The following is a 20167-nucleotide window of genomic DNA, read 5'->3' on the forward strand; positions in this document are numbered from 1 at the left end:
CCAGCCAGGCAGGGATGCTTTTCCACTGAAAGGGAACAAACAGGAACAAGAACTAAAGAGGCTGGGGCAGCACAGCCCCCAAACCTGCCCAGTCTCCTGCTGCCACACGCTTCTGTGAACAGACAGGACCCAAATCCACACCCAGAACAGCCTGGGGGGGGAGGTCCAGCTGCTCATTTCCAGTCATGCCCAAACATCCAGTGCCAGTGTCTGTCAACCCCTTCTCCTCTGTGTCCTGAACTACAGGTCCTGAGACGTATTGGCAGCACTGCATTGATTGAATACCCACAAGCACATATATTGCCAATATCAGATTTCTCTGCCCACCCAGGACATACCAGTTAGGTGTGTCCCTTTCTCTCACTCTCCCAACAGACACCTCCTCATTCCACCTCCCATTCAGGGTACAGCAACTTAGCCCTGGGAAACAAAAAATAACAAACATTCAAAAAATCATCCCTGCCTTGAGGCGGTCTAGGCCTGGGAGAAAGCCCTCCCCACCATCCTCTATGGCCTCTTCCTCCACTGGCCTTTTCCCAGTCCAAGTAACTGAGGAAATGCACATTCAACCCCAGAGCAGACAGGCTGGAATGTTGTCTCCTCACCAAACAACACAGCCCTGAGCACCAGCTCAGGATTGCACTTCACAGCCTCAGTCAATGCCACATGGGAAAGACAGGTGATTTTTTCTTTGCTGAGAGACAAGAAACAACAGCAAGGGCTGTCCCAGCTGACCTGGCCCTCATGGACAGCTGCATCACTGAATAAGATCATCCATCATGTCTCACTCTGCTATAGGAAAATAATTCAAGCCTTGGGTCTGGAGTTTAAAAGCTACTTTCAGATCAGCAAAAAGGTCTCTGGCTGGGACAATTCACTGAATTTACTGGTAAACCCCCAAATCCGTTTCCAGGTGCATAAAAACCCAAAGGAAAAAGCTTGAAGCAACTGGAAGGGATTTGGAAGCGTAAAAACAAGCTGAGAAGAGGTTCAGAGATCAGGGTGCTCACTGGCAGCAGGGGCTGGGGTTAGGGCTGAGCAGGAGCAAAGCCGGAGCACATCAACCTCACCTCGTGTTTTCTCGGGGGCTTTATGGCCCTGGCAAGAGAGAGATGTTCACTGACGAGTCCCAGGCCGAGCCGTGAGCACAGCATGTTGTGTTGGAGCTGGGGGTTTTTTTTGAGACGTTCAGCAGCCACACTCTCTAGTCAAGAGTCCTGAGGTTTGTTGCTGCTCCACTTTCATCCTCATATCCAGCTTCCAGCCCTTTTCTTCTCTCTGTCCAGTGTGTCTTTTGTGTTCCTTTCTTGTCCTGTGTGCTCCCCATCCCATTCCCGTTCCCTACGGAGGGGGAGGGTGTGGAGACTGGGGGCTCCGACGTGGTTTGGGGCACCCCAAGGTCCCTGGGAAAGGGAGCCGGGCTGCGCTGGAGGAGCAGGTGAGTCGGGCATGGGGGGGGGGGGGGGGGGGGTCATGCTGGGTGCCAGAACATTGACAGGGAGGGGTGGGTGTAGAATGCATGAAAAACAGAACCATAAAAAATACCTAAATATAGTCTAAAAGGAATGTTTAAATGCTTTTTATTTGGTTAGAGGCAGGGTTTTTTAGAAATAATATAAGCATAAAAAATATACAAATATACAATAAATATATACAGACACATAAAATGATAAATATCTAAATATATGTAAGTGTAAGTATATAAAATATAAATAAATCTAGGCGTATATATGCAGTATTTAATAGAAATAATATTGTATATATTATTGTAGTATATGAGAAGCTATAAAATACATAATATAGAAATATAAATTACAGCTATAAATATGAAAACTCTAAGTAAATATATTGAAATCACACACAGCTCCACTCCAGGGATTGCTTGGGGTCACAGGGAGCACAGGTGCAGGGAGTGTTTGGGATGACAGGGAACTCCTTTCAGGGAGTGTTTGGGATCACAGGGAGCTCCAGTGCAGGGAGTGTTTGGGATGACAGGGAACTCCTTTCAGGGAGTGTTTGGGATCACAGGGAGCTCCAGTGCAGGGAGTGTTTGGGATGACAGGGAACTCCTTTCAGGGATTGTTTGGGATCACAGGGAGCTCCAGTGCAGGGAGTGTTTGGGATGACAGGGAACTCCTTTCAGGGATTGTTTGGGATCACAGGGAGCACAGGTGCAGGGAGTGTTTGGGATGACAGGGAACTCCTTTCAGGGAGTGTTTGGGATCACAGGGAGCACAGGTGCAGGGAGTGTTTGGGATCACAGGGAATTCCTCTCAGGGATTGTTTGGGCTCATGGAGAGTTTTCACTGTAGCAGCTCTGAGGTAGGCTTGGACAATGTAAGAAAAGCTCGGTTACTATTTTGTAGTGTCAGTACTTTCCACACTGAGAATTCCGAAGGGACAAGTCCCTTTTCTCTGCTGGCATGTCAGGGGAATTCCAGAATGTGTGGAATACATCCCTTATCCTAATTTCCTGTGCTGAGTTTTTTCCTAATGAAGAAACTGATGTATAATGGTGGTTTTTCCCTTCTCAGCTGCTTATCACTGTAGCTTTTAGCCAGCCTGTCAAGCTGTACTCGATGAAACTGCAGGGGCCAGACAACGGTGAGTGCTGCACACAGCATTATTTATTATTTATTGATTGATTTATAGGCTAAGATTATAGATTGATATACAAATAAAAGTGTTTATTAGATCTTGATACACAAGTAGAAGTGTTTATTGTCGTTTGATACACAAATAGAAGTATTATACCTTGATACACAAAGAGGAGTATTTATCATACCTTGAAATACAATAGTATTTATTATAATTTGAGATACGCAAATATAGGTATTTATATACCTTGATACACAAATAAAGTATTTATGATGCCTTGATACACAAACAGAAGTATTTATTGTTTATTATTGATTGATAGGCAAAGATTATGGGTTGATACACAAATAAAGGTGTTTATTCTACCTTGATACACAAATAGAAGTATTTATTATAGCTCGATACACAAATAGGAGCATTTATAAAAAGTATTTTAGTATAAAGTATAACAATTTTAAAAGTATTTCTTGTAGATTGATACACAAATAAAGTATTTATTATACCTCGATACACAAATAGAAGTATTGTAGTTTGATACACAAATAGAAGTATTTATTATAGTTTGATACACAAAAAAATCTTGATTACACATTGATACATGAATAAAAGTACTTCTTGTCATTTGATAGACAAGTACAAATTTTTAAAATAGAATGGTACCCAAATAAAGTACTTATTGTCGTTTGATACACAATTATAACTACTCATAATAGATTGATACACAAATCAAGTGTTTGTTATAGCTTGATGCACAAGTATAACTACTTAAAATAGATCGATACACAAATACAATTCTTGATTGTAGTTTGATAGCCCAGTATAACTACTGATAGTTTCATCCCCTGCAAAGAGACATGGGGATGTAATTCCAGGCTGAAGTGAGACTCAGCTTTTCCCTTTTGCAGTAACTCAGTTTACATGGCACAGCAGCATTGCGTTCCATTCCATAAGGACAGGGATTGTGGAATAACGCCCACAGACAATCCCACCCCTCTCTCTCCAGGACAAGGCCCCAAGTACATCAAGATGTTCATCAACCTGCCACGCTCCATGGACTTTGAGGAGGCGGAGCGCAGCGAGCCCACGCAGGCCCTGGAGCTGGGCCCCGAGGACATCAGGGAGGATGGCATCATCCAGCTGCGCTATGTCAAATTCCAGAACGTCAACAGTGTCACTGTGAGTGCCTCTGTCCTGGGGCAGCACAGGGATCTGTCTCAGTCAACACAATCGACGCGTGTTCATTCACTTCCTGCCAGATCCCACTGAGGCTGGCACTTCTTGGGTGCTGGGTCTGAATGGGGAAATCCCAGCTGGGGGGGCTTGAGCACACTGCCAGGAAACAGCATTGAAACGAGCACAGAGATACAATTAGCATTGGCAGTTGTCATTTGAGTTGTTTTTGCCTTTTCCCCTGTGCAGTTGTTTGTGCAGTCCAATCACGGTGATGAGGAGACGACACGAATCACGTATTTCACGTTCATTGGCACTCCGGTGCAGGCCACCAACATGAACGACTTCAAACGAGTGAGTGCCTTGCTGAGCCCTGGGGAGCAAACACCGGGGAGGGGGACACAATTCACACCTGGGGTGCTTGGGGAAAAGCTGCAGCTCTGTCCTGCATTTCTGCTTTTAACCATCAGCTGGGTCAGAAGAAATGGTAAGGACTGAAAGCATGAGGGGCTGGCAAGTTACACGCACCGATTTTTTTGGTTGTTTTTTTAATAGCTGTGAGACTTAGATCTTGATTTTGGGATTCTCTTTATTGGCACGTTCCTTGTAAAAAGTCCTATTTCAAAATACAGTGCTTTAATAATGAACTGATGGTACAAGCACCCTCTAATTGCAGAAGGTGAAAAGCACTAACACCAACATGGCACCTACTTAATTTTTAGCAGCAAAACTTGATCTTAAGTAAACTTAAAACTTAATTCCTCTGCTGCTAATAAGTTAATAAAGGAGTTTAACAGCTTTTGCTGCCCTTCGCTGCCACTCAATTAAAAAATGTTTTACTGCTCTAAAATAAATACAGATTTTGGACCTCCCTCATTCTCCCCAGACTAGAAATACATGAATTGAATTTTGATCTTTTTCCTTTGGATTTCTGTGGCTGTTTAAGCTGCCTGGAGAAGGTGGATACAGCAGCCAGGGAATGATGCTGGGAAGGAAAATGCACTGGGAAGGAGCAGCAGTGGATTGGGAGCTGCCTTAGTCACAGCCTCATGGACAGTGTGGAATGATCATATTGCTGTTTTCCTTCCTGCACATGGAGTTTGAGGAGAAGGGAGCTCTTTGCCTTGAGGGAGAACGTGCTGCTGGTGTGCTCAGAGAGCAGTGGGCAGAGCCAGAGATCAATACTGGCTGGCTCAGGTGTGCTGGTGTCCCTCTGGAATAATCCCCTGCTTTCTGCTCGGCCCTGCTCCTTTGCAGGAGGCTTTGGACACATTCTGCTGCTGCTTTGCTTCTTGTACCACTCCTTCTGTTTGTTTTCCAGCTTAACTCCCCATTCCCACTGAACTAAACAGGCAGAAGAAATCCAAAGTAATGCTGCCATTGGTGTGGCCTCGCTCTCCTCCCTCGCTGTGCTCAAATCCTGCAGCATTCCACCCCTGCCTCACCAGCTCAGCTCTCCCTGCTCACATCCTGCTTTCAGTGCTGCTCTTTCCCAAATTCTGCCCCATTTCTGTGCTGGCCTTGGCACTGGGAGGTGCCACCAGGGAGTGCTGTAGGATCCAGCCTGGACTGAATGTCCTGGTGGGAGGGAGGAGATTGGATCAACCTGAGGGGAATAAAGAAAATAAAAGGGGGAAGGTGGGGTGGGATGGGATACTGAAATATCCATATCCATGTGCTGGGTTTTCCAGATAATACACATGGGCCACTTGTCCCTCTCTGCTTCTGACTGGTATAGAATATTTCTGTTGATATTCCATACTTGCTAACACCTAATCCTTAATCCTTTAACTCTGGTTTTCCTTTTTTTCCCCTCGCTTCTTCACCTAATCTGTGTGAACGGAGTTTGGAATCACGCCAGGAATAAACAAATTCACAGGAATGCCAAGTTTAACTCTGGCAGTTAAAAATGCTTTTCCTAGCAGCTCCTAATGATTGTGGGGTGCAGAACTCAGCTGGACAGGGAGAGTTCCTCAGCACAGGGAAGCAGCAGAACAGTGTTTCCATTTTTATGGTTATTCTGTGATTTCTGCAGCTCCATGGGGTTCAGGGTTGGGAGGGCTGGGGGTTTGTTTGGTAATAAGCGAAACCCATGGATTTCTGGGGGATTTTCCTGGGTTCTCCAATTTCCTGGGAGTTAAAACCCCATGGATTTCTGGGTGGTTTCCTGGGTTCTCCCATTTCTTAGGAGCTGCATGCTGAGGTTTTTGTCCTGAGGGAGGAAGGGAAGGGACCTGGAGCAGCCACGGGGGTTCTCCCAGCAGAGTTTCTCTGGGTATTAAACCTGGCTTGGGGTGTTCTGCAGGCCCAGCTCTAACTAGGCCAGGCCTAGCACTAAACCCAGCAGCTGTGTGTGATTTTCCAGCCCTTTAACCCCACAGGCAATCCCTGGGAGCTGCACTTCAATCTGCCTGAACCAAGGATGTCCTGCCCGGGTTTGAAACTTTGGTTTTTTTTCCCTTTTCCAGGTAGTTGGCAAAAAAGGAGAGAGCCACTAGGAAGCAAAGCTACTGGAAGGCCTTATCCCAGTCCAAATTCCCACTTTTCTCTCCAATTCCTGGATACATCCTTGACCATAAGCAGAGACTCTCCGTTTGATTTCCTGCCATTTCCAATAAATCATTGCTTTCAGCTGGAGTGTGTTCCTGGTCTCCTCCTCCTCCTGCTCCATGGATTTGTAAATAAAATTCCTGACTTTTGCCAAGTTGCATTTTGTTATTGCAGGAATTGAGGCTCTTTTGTTCCATTGAAAGTTCCCAAGCCTGCTGAGAGTTTCAGATGTCAAATACAAGTAAGATTGGAGTTATCCCCACAAAATACAGGAGTTTCTTGGGTAGGAGTAACCTCACGTGTTTAATTCCCACTTCCCCTTAAAACCAGAGCAGAGGAGGCAGATTTGAAATCCTCATGCCATGAATTTCCTCCAAATTCCTGCCTAGTCCAGAAGTTGTGTGTCAGAAATTCCTTGTTTTCCAGGCAAGCTGGGATTTGGAATTTGTTCCTTCCTTTTATTGGATGGCTTTCCTCTCTCTGATTTTAGTAAGGGGATATTTATTACAAATGTTAATTTTCCATCCTAATTGGAATTTTTGTACTATTAGGGCCCATTTCCAAAGAAATTGACCAAATTCATGTTGGTAAATCAGGCATCGATCCACAGAATTCTGTCAGTTCCCAGGAAAACCTGCTAAGTGTTTCACTGCCATCATTAATCTCTTTGGAAAGTTCAGTTTACTGCATATTTAATGACATAAATCCCATTGAAACTTCAATCCTGCCCTAATTGCTGCCCTTGCACACAATCTGCCTTGGCACGTTTGGATGTTCATCCCAAGTGAGTTTCCTGCTAAAATTGAGATCTTTTTCCAAGCAAAAGTGGGAATTGTGTAGGAATGCCTTTTTTCTGGGCTTTGTTTTCCCAGGCTGCTGCGGGCAGGAGCCGAGAGCTTGCCCTGCTCAGGGTCCCTGCTGTGTCCTGGGCGCTGTCACCCGTGCAGTGACACAGAAATAAATCACTTGTCATACAAACTCCGGGCTGCTTTGCTTCACTCGTCCCCCTGGCACTTCTGCCTTTGCATCTGAATATTTTAATATTCTAAATATAATTTTTAATAAAAAACCATTTAAAAATATTTAATGTATCTATTTATTTTTATTATTTTAAGACGTAATTATTTTATTATATTATTTTGATTTTATTTAAAGTATAATATGTGTCACCCATGGGGGGGGGGGGGGTCAGAGCCCAGCCCCGGTTAATAATATAATAGAAAAATAAAAATATAAACAAATATAAGAAATATCTAGTATATAATATAAATAATGCAAATATAAGAATATATGTAAACTATAAACATGAAAATAAAAATATAAAAATATTTTAGTATAGTTTAAAATGAATGTTTTACGGGTTTTCATTTGGTTGGAGGCAAGGGGTTTTTTATAAATAATATAAACAAAAAATAGAGAAATATATACAGACATAAAATTATTAACATATATGCATATCTAAGTATAGATGTAGTTTTTAATATAAATAGTATATGTAGTATATATATACTATATACATAAAATAGATATATAAATATAAATTACAGATATAAATATGAAAACTATAAATAGAAAAATATATTTAAACGTTATTTAAAATAAAGGGAGTTTTTGTTTTTATTTGGTTAGAGCCAGGGCTTTTAAATAAATAATAGTAAAAAATAGAAATATACAAATACACATATAGATATACATCAAATAGAAATAAATATTGCTAATATAAAGATATGTATACAATAACAAAAATAATATTATATATGGTGTAATAGAAGTTAAGTTTAAAATATATGTATAGATTACAAATATGAATAAAAATTAAATATTCAAAAAATAAATTTTTTTTATATCTAAAGAGGGTTTTTTTTGTTTTCATTTGGTTGGAGGCAGGGCTTTTTTAGTTTTGGTCGGGGTTGTTTTGGGGTATTCACTTGGGAGGATTTTGTGAAGGGTGGCGAGTCCCGGGCTGGGCTGTGCGGCAGGGCTGCCACCTTGTGGGGACAGAGCGGAACTGCAGCCGCCCCCCCCCGAGCCAACGCCATGGCAGGGCTGCCACCTTGTGGGGACAGAGCGGAACTGCAGCCGCCCCCCCGAGCCAACGCCATGGCAGGGCTGCCACCTTGTGGGGACAGAGCGGAACTGCAGCCGCCCCCCCCCGAGCCAACGCCATGGCAGGGCTGCCACCTTGTGGACACAGACCGGTACTGCAGGGTGCCCCTCTCAGGACGGCAGAAGGGACCGCATGACGGGACCCTGCCTGGTGGGACTGCGGCAACGCTCAAGAGAGCGGCACGGTGAGACCCCCCGGCAGAGAAAGGCGGACATGCTGCTGCCGATCGGCGCCCGCCAGCTCCCTCACGCCCGCGGCGCCGCCGAGCCCACGGCCCGTATCCATACGCTGGGAAAAGCCGCAAAAAAAATAGCACAGGGGAGATCAGTGTTAGTGCGTCACTCTGCAACGTGAACACACAAAAGAAGCGCCAGACCTTCTACCCTTTATAAAAAATCGCGGAACCCACCCCCCCCTTCCCCCCCCCCCCTTTCCCCCCCCTTCCCCCCCCCCCCCACACCCCCCCCCCCTATCCCCCCCCTTACCCCCCTCCCTTTCCCCCCCTTATAAAGAATCTCGGAACCTTATCCCCCCCCCTACCCCCCCCCCCTACCCCCCCCCCCTTCCCCCCCCACCCAGGCCCCCCCTTCCCCCCCCCCCTTTCCCCCCCCTTCCCCCCCCCCCCACACCCCCCCCCCCTATCCCTCCCCTTACCCCCCTCCCCTTCCCCCCCTTATAAAGAATCTCGGAACCTTATCCCCCCCCCTACCCCCCCCCCTACCCCCCCCCCTTCCCCCCCCACCCAGGCCCCCCCTTCCCCCCCCCCCTTTCCCCCCCCTTCCCCCCCCCCCCACACCCCCCCCCCCCTATCCCCCCCCTTACCCCCCTCCCCTTCCCCCCCTTATAAAGAATCTCGGAACCTTATCCCCCCCCCTACCCCCCCCCCCTACCCCCCCCCCCTTCCCCCCCCACCCAGGCCCCCCCTTCCCCCCCCCCCTTTCCCCCCCCTTCCCCCCCCCCCCACACCCCCCCCCCCTATCCCCCCCCTTACCCCCCTCCCCTTCCCCCCCTTATAAAGAATCTCGGAACCTTATCCCCCCCCTACCCCCCCCCCCTACCCCCCCCCCCTTCCCCCCCCACCCAGGCCCCCCCTTCCCCCCCCCCCTTTCCCCCCCCTTCCCCCCCCCCCCACACCCCCCCCCCCTATCCCCCCCCTTACCCCCCTCCCCTTCCCCCCCTTATAAAGAATCTCGGAACCTTATCCCCCCCCTACCCCCCCCCCCACCCCCCCCCCTTCCCCCCCCCCACCCAGGCCCCCCCTTCCCCCCCCCCACACCCCCCCATCCCCCCCCCCCACCCCCCCCTAACCCGCGCATGCGCTCAGCGGCCCCACCGGCCTCTGCAGGCCCCGCCCCGCGCATGCGCTCTGCCGCCACGCACACCTGTGCGGGCCCCGCCCCGCGCATGCGCTCTGCCGCCACACAGGCCCCGCCCCCAGAGCCCCGCCCCGCCCGCGGCCTTCAAGTGCGGCCGGGCCCCTCGCGCCCCGCTCCGTTCCTGGATGTCTCTCTTGGGATGCGGCGGGACCATCGCGGGGGCTGCTCCCGGTGCTGCGCGGAGCCTCAGGAGCTCAGGTACGTCCAGGGCTCAGTTCTGGGTCTTTGTCGGTGTCCGCTGGGGGCTCCGAGCGGTGCCGCCTCTCCCCGGGCCGGCCGGGTGCGGTTCGCGGGACCGGGCCGGCACCGGCATCGCCGCGGGCAGCGGGAGCCTCTCCCGGGTGCGGTTCGCGGGACCGGGCCGGCACCGGCGTCGCCGCGGGCAGCGGGAGCCTCTCCCGGGTGCGGTTCGCGGGACCGGGTCGGCACCGGCGTCGCCGCGGGCAGCGGGAGCCTCTCCCGGGTGCGGTTCGCGGGACCGGGCCGGCACCGGCGTCGCCGCGGGCAGCGGGAGCCTCTCCCGGGTGCGGTTCGCGGGACCGGGTCGGCACCGGCGTCGCCGCGGGCAGCGGGAGCCTCTCCCCTGAACGGGTGCTGGGGCCGAGCCCGGCGCTGCCGCTCCTGCTCCGTTTGGGGTCCGGGCGCGATCCCGCTGCGGCCGCAGGGGACCGGGGCTCTGTCGGTAACCGTACCCAGGAGAACAGCGGCCGAATCTCCGCGTGCAGCCGCTGGATCGCCGCTGGAACCGCCCGGGGCACCAGGAACGCCGTACCGACCCTAGAGCCCCAAATCTCGCCGCTCTCGGTGCCCTCGTGCCGCGGGTGTGCGAAGCCCCCGCAGCTTTCAGCGGAGAGCAGCGCCTGGCTCAACCGTGGGGCTCCCTGTGGAACGAGCGGGGCTGGAGCACCGTGGGTGGGGCCAGGCACTGAGTTCCACTCAGGCTGCTTCTCCAACAGCCGCAGGTGAGATGCTCCCCCCTCCCCTTGCTTTGTAACTCAAAAAAGCTGTGCAGCGGTAAAAAAAATTTAGCTGAGAGTTTTCCTCTTTACTTCCAGGTTACAGGATACATTGAAGATATATTGGGGTTGAGAGGATTCCTAAAACCTGACTCTGAAGTAAATAGGACGTTTCCTGCAGATGAGTATTACCAAAATGATGGCAGCTGCTGAAGCTGAGGCTGCTTTTGTGGCCCGGAGTGCACAGAGGTCTCGTGTCTCCTGCTCACTGCCAGCAACGTTCCTTGGTGTTTCTGTGTGTCTCAGCTGGCTGGGAATGCAGGGCAGGGGGAGGCCAGGAGCTTTAAGAACTTGAAATAACTTGGAAGAAAAAAAAAAAAAAAATTCACCTTTTTTCTTCTGTGGTTTTTTTTTTTTTTTCCTTTCAGATGCTGGACTTGCCTCTGTGGATGTGTGCTGAGCTCTCGCTGCAGGGGACTGTCAGGCCTGAATGGCTGTGAGTTTGTGGTGTTCTCACTGGGCAATCAGAAATTATTTTTAATTAGACCACAAAAATGCTTCCTGAAACCTTTCCCCTTTCCTGCCCCTTGCCAGGACTTCTGAATTTATAGCTGTTCCCTGATGTCACTTCCCCTGCCGACTTCTGTGCAGTTCCTAGCTGGGAAAAACTGGGATAACTTAGGATAACTGGGATAACAGAGGTGAGAAAGTTAGCTGGATTTTTCTACAATTTCTAATTCCATACTGAAATTATTTCCAATTCCCCAGGGAGAAGAGCACAAACTCACAGCCGTTCAGGCCTGACGGTCACCGAGGGAAATCTGACACAGTATTAATAAGTACCCTTTCCTCGGAGCAGTCAGCACCCCAGTCCCTCCAGCCTTGGCAAGTTTTTGCAGTGAATGGAATGCAGCCCCTCAGACCTTGCTCCCCTGAACACCAGGAGAGCTGGAGTTTCACCCAGATCCCACATTCCCATGGCAGTTAACCCCAGCAGGGAGGCAAAGAGGAACCCTGCATCCTCTGACTCACCCCACAGCACGGGCAGCACCAGGAGCCCTCCAGGCTCAGACCTCTGGTGCTGAAGCCTCTGGGCTTTGGCTGATCAAACACCACAGCTCTTGGCAAAGATGCCAGGAGAGTCGTGATTCTTCCTGTCCTGGAAGAGAGGAGGGAAAGAAAATTAAGTCGACTGCAGCAATCAAAGGATCTCAGCTTTCACACTTCAGCTCTGATTGCTCATTATGGGGTTTTAATCCATGACAGGTGACACCAATTCAGAGTGCCCTTAGTTAGGAATAAAAACGCTGGCAATTTCAGACATTAAAAGGCTGCTCATTTTTCTTATTGCATTCTTTGCTTATTTTTAACAGAACCCTTTTCATCCCAGACCCCACTTGTCAGTTCTTCAATCCTTTAGCACTGGACTTGGCACAAAGGGATACCCGTGGTGCTGCATCACAAGAAATCCCAAAGAGAAACCCCTTCCAAACCTGATGGAGAAAGCTTTCAAGGCACTCCAGAACACAGACAGCTTTTCCTGCCTTGTCAGGCCACACCAATTCTGTCCCATCCACCTGAACTGTGCAGGTGAGGCAAAAGCTCCCCTTCCTCACTGTCTGAGACCACAGATGTCCATCCCGGGCAGCACCTGAAAACAACGTGGGAAAGGTAAAATGAGAGTGTCTTCTGTCAGAAAAGGAGTAATAATAACAGTAATAATTATCATTAGAACTTCTGGACAAATTTTAGTAACATCTCTTTCGTATGATAAAGACAGGCCATGCCCATCCTTCCAGCCCAGGTGGAAACAGGAAGGAGAAGTACAGGAAAAGCAGAGTCCCTTATTTGGATGGATTTCCTAAAGACTCTGCTGCACTGTGTGCTCTTTGTGCTGGACACAAGATAAAAGCCTTTAGCTAACTCAGCTCTAGTCTGGAGTTCAGCCTTCTATGGGCATCTATAAAAGAGAAATCTAACTTGGACCTTACCAATCCATTTGCTTGTCCTCAGGAATTATTTTCTAGCCCATTTTCATGCAGCAAGTTGCTGCGTGAACACCTTTGCTGAGCAGCAGGTACAGAGGTGGAGCTCCCCCAGGGGCAGGGCTGGTACCCAGCCACAGCTCCTAAACCATGGAATATCACCCCAACAGTGCAGTGCTACCCCTGCTCCCCCAGCCAGGAGTCCTTGCCAGATTCTGCCAGTTCCCACACAGCTCTCCAGCTTTACAACTGCTGGACGTGGCTCCAAAACCTCTACACATCGTGTTTTGATCCACTGAACAGACAAGCAATGCTGGCTGCCCATGTGAATGTACAGCTTGCTTTCTTTAGGAAGCAGCTGTTAAAAAAAGACTAAAAATATCCCGAGTTTTGCCTGCTGTTCTGGTGCACAAGATAGCAGCAGCAAGGGAAGGGAAGGGAACTGTAAATCAGACAAGGCACTGCCTGTGATCCAAGTGCTGGCAGAACCAACAATGGAAGACTGTCTCTCCTTTTACCATACCTGCCTTCTCCCACAGAGCTGCCAAGAGACAACGAGAAACCCTACAAATCTAAAAAAATCGACCTTTCTTCAGACTTGGTTATATGGCGTTTTCCTTGCAAATAAAAAAGCTGCCGTTTGGACCACTCCTTTTCCCCACAGTAACAGCATTAGAACTATTCCAGTCTCACTCCAGAGTACCATTACCAAACGTTACAAATATTCCTTTTAAATAGTTACATCTGACAACAAGAGTAACTTGTAATTAGAAAACTCCAGGCTGAGGATACAGATTTACAGGAACATCCCAGAACTGCTAAAACCAGTAAAAAACTCCAAGTATTCTCAAGTATGGTGACGTTTAAACATACCTGTCCACATCTGTTTTGATTGATAAGCTGGTCTCCTGCTATGAGGGCATCCCAGTTCTGTTGTTGTGGTAGGTCCTTCACCTCTTCATTGGGCAAATCTATTCGATGACTGAAGTCCCCACACCAAAAAATAAGTCATGGGAAAAGAGCATCCTTCCCTGTCAAACAGCAGCACACACTGGAGTTAAAAACAAGAGAGCGACACAAGTACTCCTTCCAGGTTCACAAATTCGGTTTTTAGCTGTGAAATATCCATCATTTCTGACTGATGGAGACAACTGACATACATTCTAGTTAACTCCATTAACTACACCTAGGGTGAAATTAGGGGATGACAAGCTGACACTTGCTATCCAAAAGACAAAAGTCTGCACAAAGGCTTTAGGAGCACGATAGGCTTTAGGAGCTCTTCCCCAACGAGTTCAACCTTCCCTAACGCCAGCAAACATGCAAAGCAGGCAGAGAAAACAATGGACACTGGGAATGTGGTGCTAGGACTGCACACACACTTATCTCTGCTATCACCCACCGCTGGGAAAAATACATTTCCATAACCCAGTCTGCTAGGAGTGAAAGATCCTAACTCCACGGTAATCTATCTGTGCAATACATGCAGTGGCAGTGAAAACTAACAGCATGGAAGGAATCCTTCCTTTACACAGATCACAGCCTGTAACATAACAGCACACCAACAACACATGCTTTTGGAAAGATTTCCACAGGATTTGCTGTTCCCAGCAATACAAGACACAGGAACTGAAGAACGCAGTGAAGAAGCTAATTCGCTTAAGAATCAAGACCTCATATATATATATATATATATATATATGTATCTATTACTTTTAAGAAAGAAATTCTTCCCTGTGAGGGTGGGCAGGGCTGGCACAGGGTGCCCAGAGCAGCTGTGGCTGCCCCTGGATCCCTGGCAGTGCCCAAGGCCAGGTGGGACACTGGGGTTTGGAGCAGCCTGGGACAGTGGAAGGGGTCCCTGCCATGGCAGGGGGTGGCACTGGATCTTTACAGTCCCTTCCTACACAGTTCTACGCTTCTGTGATACCTTTTCCAATGTTTGTGATCTACTTAGAAAAACCAGAGTTTTCAAGAAAAAGTAATGACAAAACACAAATCTTACTATCATGGAATTCGTGGATCCCGGCTGACTTTGGTGCATCCAGAAGCCAGTCAGTGAGGGTTTGATTTCTGAAGGCAATACTTCCACACTGCTTCCTCCCACTGACGTTCCACGGCACTGGTTTTGGTTTTGCAGACTTCTACAAGTTCTCACACGTGCTCTTCAGTACTTTCACAGATGCTGCAAAAACATTGGAGAAGAGATGACTTTGATAGCAAACGTTTCAGAGCACTTGGCAGTGAGATCTTTGCAATGGACGTGCACAGCCCAAGTTAAGCTCTCAGGGGAAAGCAGCCTTGGAGACACAGCACCCGTGTGCCTAAGACACCGACTGAAAACCAGCAGCAATTCGTTCAAAACTATACCCAGAGAAATCATACATGAAGGAAACAAATCCATGGTTTATAAATATCTTCTGCTCTTTCATCTCACCCGTGACTCTCAAAGGAAACCATCACCTTTCACACGTATCAACAAGGAAATCTCTGCACACTGGGCACTGACTGAGCTGCAGTCTGCAGGAACAGTGCCCAGCCAGCTGGGCTGAACAGGAGCCAAGGAACATGTGCTGCTGATGCACATGTAGCCAGGGCCACACACACCTCAGCGACAATGCCACTGCCACAGAGTGCAGTCTGGGCTCCATCCCAAACCTGGCTCTGCTCGTCTGGGCACACCAAAACCTCTCTGATCACTCGTGCTGCCGCGTGGGCCTTGCCTGTGAGCTGTCTGTGAACACACACTGCTGCAGGTACAGGAAATACAGGCTGTGATCCATCAGGGATGCTGCGAGGGATCGTGCTGCTATTAAAAAACACTCCCGAGTTCACAGCTTGCATTGTCCACGAAAGGCCCTTAAATGCGTGTGGCAAGGAGGCAAAAGCTGAACAAAAGCAGCCCAGGATTCAGCTCTGTGAACTGCACTGGACACAGAGACAGAAGGTGCTCTTTAGGCAAGGCCAAGGGACTTTGGCAGACAACGGGGATGAGCTGCAGGGAGCACCTGATTGCAATGGGATTGTGATAGGATGCACTCCCTTCCTGGCAGACAAGCTACAGCTGATGATCCCAAAAACCACACTCACCATCCACACGTCAGGCAATTCACTGAAAGGAACCCCGAGAGTGCAAAAGAAAGAGCAGCCAAGGAGTTAGATGGAACAGTATTATAATACTTGAAAAAGAACTGGTTTTCAGTATAGAAATGGGTATTAACACACTCAAGGTTAAAACGATTTTCTCCTATGCACAGTTTCTGTATTTTTACTTCTAAGTATTCTCGGGCTTTGAAGAATCAAACTGACAAATAAGAAATGGAACCATTTCAGGCGTCAAACTTTTCATTTGAGAAATGAGAATGCAACTTAAAAACTACATTTTAAAAGACGTACTCAGAGTACTCAAAACATACAGGGAGAAAAGCAAAAATACTCCACGAAACTAAAGCTGATTCGAATATTCATTCTTCTGAGCTATGTTCTAAAGAAATGGAAGATTTGAGCCTTATCCTTGCATACACAGTGGTGTTATGTGGGAGGCAGAAGCAGGGCTAGGAAGGCATGTACCGGAACGTGACCTGGTTTGCAGCACAACCAACCATTTTAAGTTAATTTTTTTGGTTGGCTGGGTTTTGTTTGGGATTGTTTTAGGGTTACAAAGAGCAGGTTTTTAAAGAAAATCTCATCGTTGCTATATTCATGGCAGAATTCAATCAAACCCTTATGGAACACTGCCAAAGCATTGCAGAAGAGGTACCTTACCTTTGCTTTTCCTCCAAGGGCTCCAGTTCCAGCATCAATTTTCCTGACAGAATCACCATTCACAGACCACGTGCATCAGAAAACTTCCTGAAAGCGAGGAACTCGCTGAGGCTTCTCAGCTAATCCTAATACCTCCAGCTGTTCTGTCAGCACCTGGAACAGGCGAAGACGCGTGAGCAAAAACCCAAACAAACCAAACACAAACAAAGAAACCCCAGTGTCAATAGATTTCTGAAAAGGCACATCCTGGTTTTCAGCATATATGCATAAGAACCCCACAAATCTTGAGTTTCTATGAACCATTCACCAGATCATGCCTGAAAGGCTGCAGTGCAATTTAGCACCAACACTTCATTTGCCTTTGAAGGTAGGTAGCAACAGAGGAAAAAAATAGGTAGCTAATTTGTAAATGTTTTCATCTTAAAGTTCCCCAAACACAACACAAAAGCTATTTTCAAGAGCTTTTATAAGTCTTTGACACCTTAGGGTATCTGACAGCAAGAAGAAGGAGCCTCCAATAATAGACACAAAACGGCCAAGGCAAAATTCTGAAGGCTGGGCAGGAATCAACAAAAGACACCAAAGGAAACTTGCAAAACAAAACTATGAAGAAACAGACAGGACCATGTTGGAAATTGGCTCCTTGCTCTTATAATTTTAGGGGGCCATCTAGAGTTCAGTACCTGTTCTTTTAAGTATCTACTGTGTGACATAAAATAAGAATCCGTATAGCTCATTCAATAGAATTTTTAAATTAAGTTAGCAGTTCTTCAGGATTAACCATTTCCCTTCTTATTCATTAGCTTTATGCTTTTAGCTCTCATACTTGAGCTGAAATCATCACTTAATTCTCGGTGCTGAAAAATCTGGCACACCTGGTTTAAAAAAACGTTGTATTTATGCAGTTCTTAAAAGGCTATGAAAGGAGAAAACAGAGCTATGAAGCCAAGTCTGGCATGTAAGTACTCTACACATCAAGAGCACAGGAAGATATTCTTCTGCCACAGAAAACTTGTGCTAATGCAGCAGCCAAGCACTACATTGCCAGAATTAGGAACGTCTGTTCTACAAGCAGTGCCTTGTAAGTTCTCACAGCAATTTCTCTTAAGAGGAGCATTTGAAGGAAATCCAATTCAGCAAACAGAAGGATAATGATTTTCCTAGCTTTCCAGCACCTGGATTGTTTCATTTTCCGACATGAAAACAACTGAAATAACCTGTTCAACACATCTTCTCAGCAGAGGCAGGGCCAGGGACATCTGAGCCAGGGCAGTAAAAAAAAAAAAAAAGGAAAAAAAGAACGAAGTCACTTCTTGAATTGTATTTAATAAAAGTAACAAGAATTTGCGATATAACTAAAGCCAACTCCAACGCCTCATTTTGCTGATAAAAATGAAAAACAAGCCTCTCCCCTTTAGCTGCAGGGATGCTGGAGGCCCTCAGGCACTCAGAACTGCTGCACTTCCTTTGGGAGAGGCTCAGGAACTCCTGCTACAAAGCTCTCCCACGGATCACGTTAACACCCACGTGCTGCTTGCTCAGCCACGAGTACAAAATTCGAATGCCTCTCCCAAGGACACACACTGCTCCCTCATTCTGTCATTGCCACTGCACTCTTTGTCCACCGAGGTCAGCATGCTATCAGCACCTTTACTTGGAGACCTAACCACAGTGGCGACAACTTTTTCAAGATTTTTTTTTTTGGCATTACTATCTCTGCGTTTGATTTGAAATACAAAGCAAAACGCCGGACATTTCCCAAAGGAGATGCTCCACACCTGGATGTGTCATTAACACAAGTCTTTGAGCTGTCACAAGACACAACTTTGTTTTGCTTTCAGTCTGTTGCTTTTCGATTTGTGCTGGCATTACTCGAATCCCCCTATTCAAAATTTCAAAAAGGCACTTTCAAAGCTTTTTGGAGCTCACGCCCCCATCACTCAGCAACTGTTTCTCAGAAGAACCTCACTCAGCACTCTGCTCTGCATTAATCTAAAGGAGGAAGGCTGTGGAAGGGAGAAGAGAAGGAATGTTGCCTACTTCTATCCCTGCTTCTCTTGTCCCGCTGAGATAAGCACAGCTTTCCCCGGGGATCAGGAAGAAGCAGAGAGCAGAGCAGCAAACGTGCATCTCCATCGTGCTTTGGGAGAAAGGAATCTCTCCAACGGGGATCCAGTGCAGTGCAAAGCACGGCCCTGAGCAGGAACATTTACAGCTCACAGGAAACGGAGGGAAATGCTCAGCGTGCTCTACAGGAACAACAGTCACTGCATGTGGCCGCCCACCAGAAAAAGGACTATCGACCACGTGCACTAAATCCTGAGGTCAAAGGCCTGAAATTCATTCCTGTCCCCTGAATGTCTCACAGAAAGCCTCCTTAGAGATTTTTAGAGCCTACACAGAATGAGACCAGACCTTAGCAGAGTCAAACAGTGACTCATGTTTCAGCTGTTAAGCATCACCCAGGAGACACTGAAACCACAGTGGCAGAGGCAACATTCTTGATCTTCTTGCTGAGGGCTGAAACACAGCCCAGCACCACAGCTTAATCTCAGGAAATGTACACAAGTTATACACACAAACCCCTTCGCTTCCTTTCCATCAAAACCAAAACATCCACGCTCTAAGAATTTCTGGACTTGAGGCTTAAGCACACTGTGTAGTTTTTCTGCCTTTCCACCTTTAACCATCTGATGATAGTCCAAGTTCACCATTTGGATATCAGCTGAATGTTCAGATGCTTTCAAATGGCTCTGGCATTGTAAACATAAAAAACCCCAAAACCTAGAAATATACCGGTAGCTGAACATACAGAAGTAGGAGCTAATCAAGAGATTACAAATATTTTAAAAGCTCTGGCACACAATTCCTTGTGCTGGTCACTAAACCCTGTTAATAATGTGCTGTGGGAGCTGCCATCTGTCCATTCAGGAGTGCTCCTGAATGTTGTGTTACTGATGGTACATGATATTGTATTATAGCATACTACATTACATATGATCTATTACATACTCCTCATAGAATAAGTGATATAGCACATGCTTTATCAAATAACATATAGATAACAAGTGATAAATCACACACACTCAGACACATTTGAGAAAAGCATCACTACAGATTAATAATACAGAATAATACAGAGTACGTCAAAAAGTGAAGTGTTCGCTATGCCAGCTAACAAACCACTAAAAAATACTTTTCAAGCATACCGAGTCACACGACGTACCTTCCTCTATTAGAAAAGAATGTTTAAAAAGAAACAGAGTATTAGGATTTCCTGTGCTAGAAATGTTGTGCTGAATTGTAACATCTTTCTCTGTCAAAACATTTTTAGAAGCTCTGGATGCTATGCAAGTTCTCTCATCAAGAACTAAAAGTACCGGTCAGCTCTTTGACACAAACCCCAGGGAAACTGCCCAACGGCCCCCACGTCTCACCTCTCTGGCCGAGAGAGCAGCTGCCTCCTCCTTCCGGCTGCTCCCGGGTGAGGGCAGGGCGATGGCTCAGGCAGCTCCGGGGCCTGTTCTTTTTTCCTCGATGCATTTCTGTTTTCCTCCGTTTCCCCGGCCTGGAGGGGAACGAGTTGAGAGCGCGGAGAGCAGCCGGGACGGGAGCGGGGCCGCTCCCAAGATGGCGGCGCGGCAGGACCCCGGCAGAGAT

General features: G+C 47.5%; 2 protein-coding genes and 1 long non-coding RNA gene across 10 annotated transcripts; 2 read left to right on the forward strand and 1 right to left on the reverse strand.

The window, feature by feature from the left end:
* Positions 1–2537: 2537 nt before the first annotated feature.
* On the forward strand, positions 2538–7400 carry LOC148220003 (thioredoxin-like protein 1). The gene is made up of 4 exons (XM_088155497.1): positions 2538–2604; positions 3602–3774; positions 4018–4122; positions 6237–7400. Exons 1-4 carry the CDS (start codon positions 2580–2582, stop codon positions 6264–6266), a joined length of 333 nt encoding a protein of 110 aa, XP_088011623.1. The 5' UTR covers positions 2538–2579; the 3' UTR covers positions 6267–7400.
* A 2345-nt stretch (positions 7401–9745) lies between these two features.
* Positions 9746–12552, forward strand: LOC148220004 (uncharacterized). Of its 6 annotated transcripts, none has more exons than XM_088155639.1 (5): positions 9746–9999; positions 10527–10763; positions 10857–10935; positions 11183–11253; positions 11352–12104. In XM_088155639.1, the coding sequence occupies exons 1-3, from the start codon at positions 9785–9787 to the stop codon at positions 10888–10890; spliced, it is 486 nt and encodes a 161-aa protein (XP_088011765.1). In that variant the 5' UTR covers positions 9746–9784; the 3' UTR covers positions 10891–10935; positions 11183–11253; positions 11352–12104. The 6 variants fall into 6 exon arrangements, 5 of the variants coding, with proteins under 5 accessions (XP_088011765.1, XP_088011763.1, XP_088011764.1 ...); XM_088155637.1 differs by having other exon boundaries at positions 11526–12104; XM_088155638.1 differs by having other exon boundaries at positions 10857–10916; positions 11186–11253.
* On the reverse strand, positions 10826–20158 carry LOC148220005 (uncharacterized). 3 transcript variants are annotated; one of them, XR_015799081.1, is made up of 8 exons: positions 19945–20158; positions 16508–16660; positions 14748–14927; positions 13616–13773; positions 12251–12408; positions 11790–11916; positions 11199–11273; positions 10826–11117 (listed from the first exon to the last, which is right to left on the reverse strand). It is a non-coding gene; the product is annotated as an uncharacterized LOC148220005 (long non-coding RNA). The 3 variants fall into 3 exon arrangements; XR_015799082.1 differs by lacking the exon at positions 11199–11273 and having other exon boundaries at positions 10826–11107; positions 19945–20157; XR_015799080.1 differs by lacking the exon at positions 11199–11273 and having other exon boundaries at positions 19945–20157.
* Between the last annotated feature and the right edge of the window lie 9 nt (positions 20159–20167).

This window comes from Sturnus vulgaris, chromosome W, assembly GCF_052056855.1.
Source record: "Sturnus vulgaris isolate bStuVul1 chromosome W, bStuVul1.hap1, whole genome shotgun sequence".
In the NCBI taxonomy this organism is placed as follows: domain Eukaryota; kingdom Metazoa; phylum Chordata; class Aves; order Passeriformes; family Sturnidae; genus Sturnus; species Sturnus vulgaris.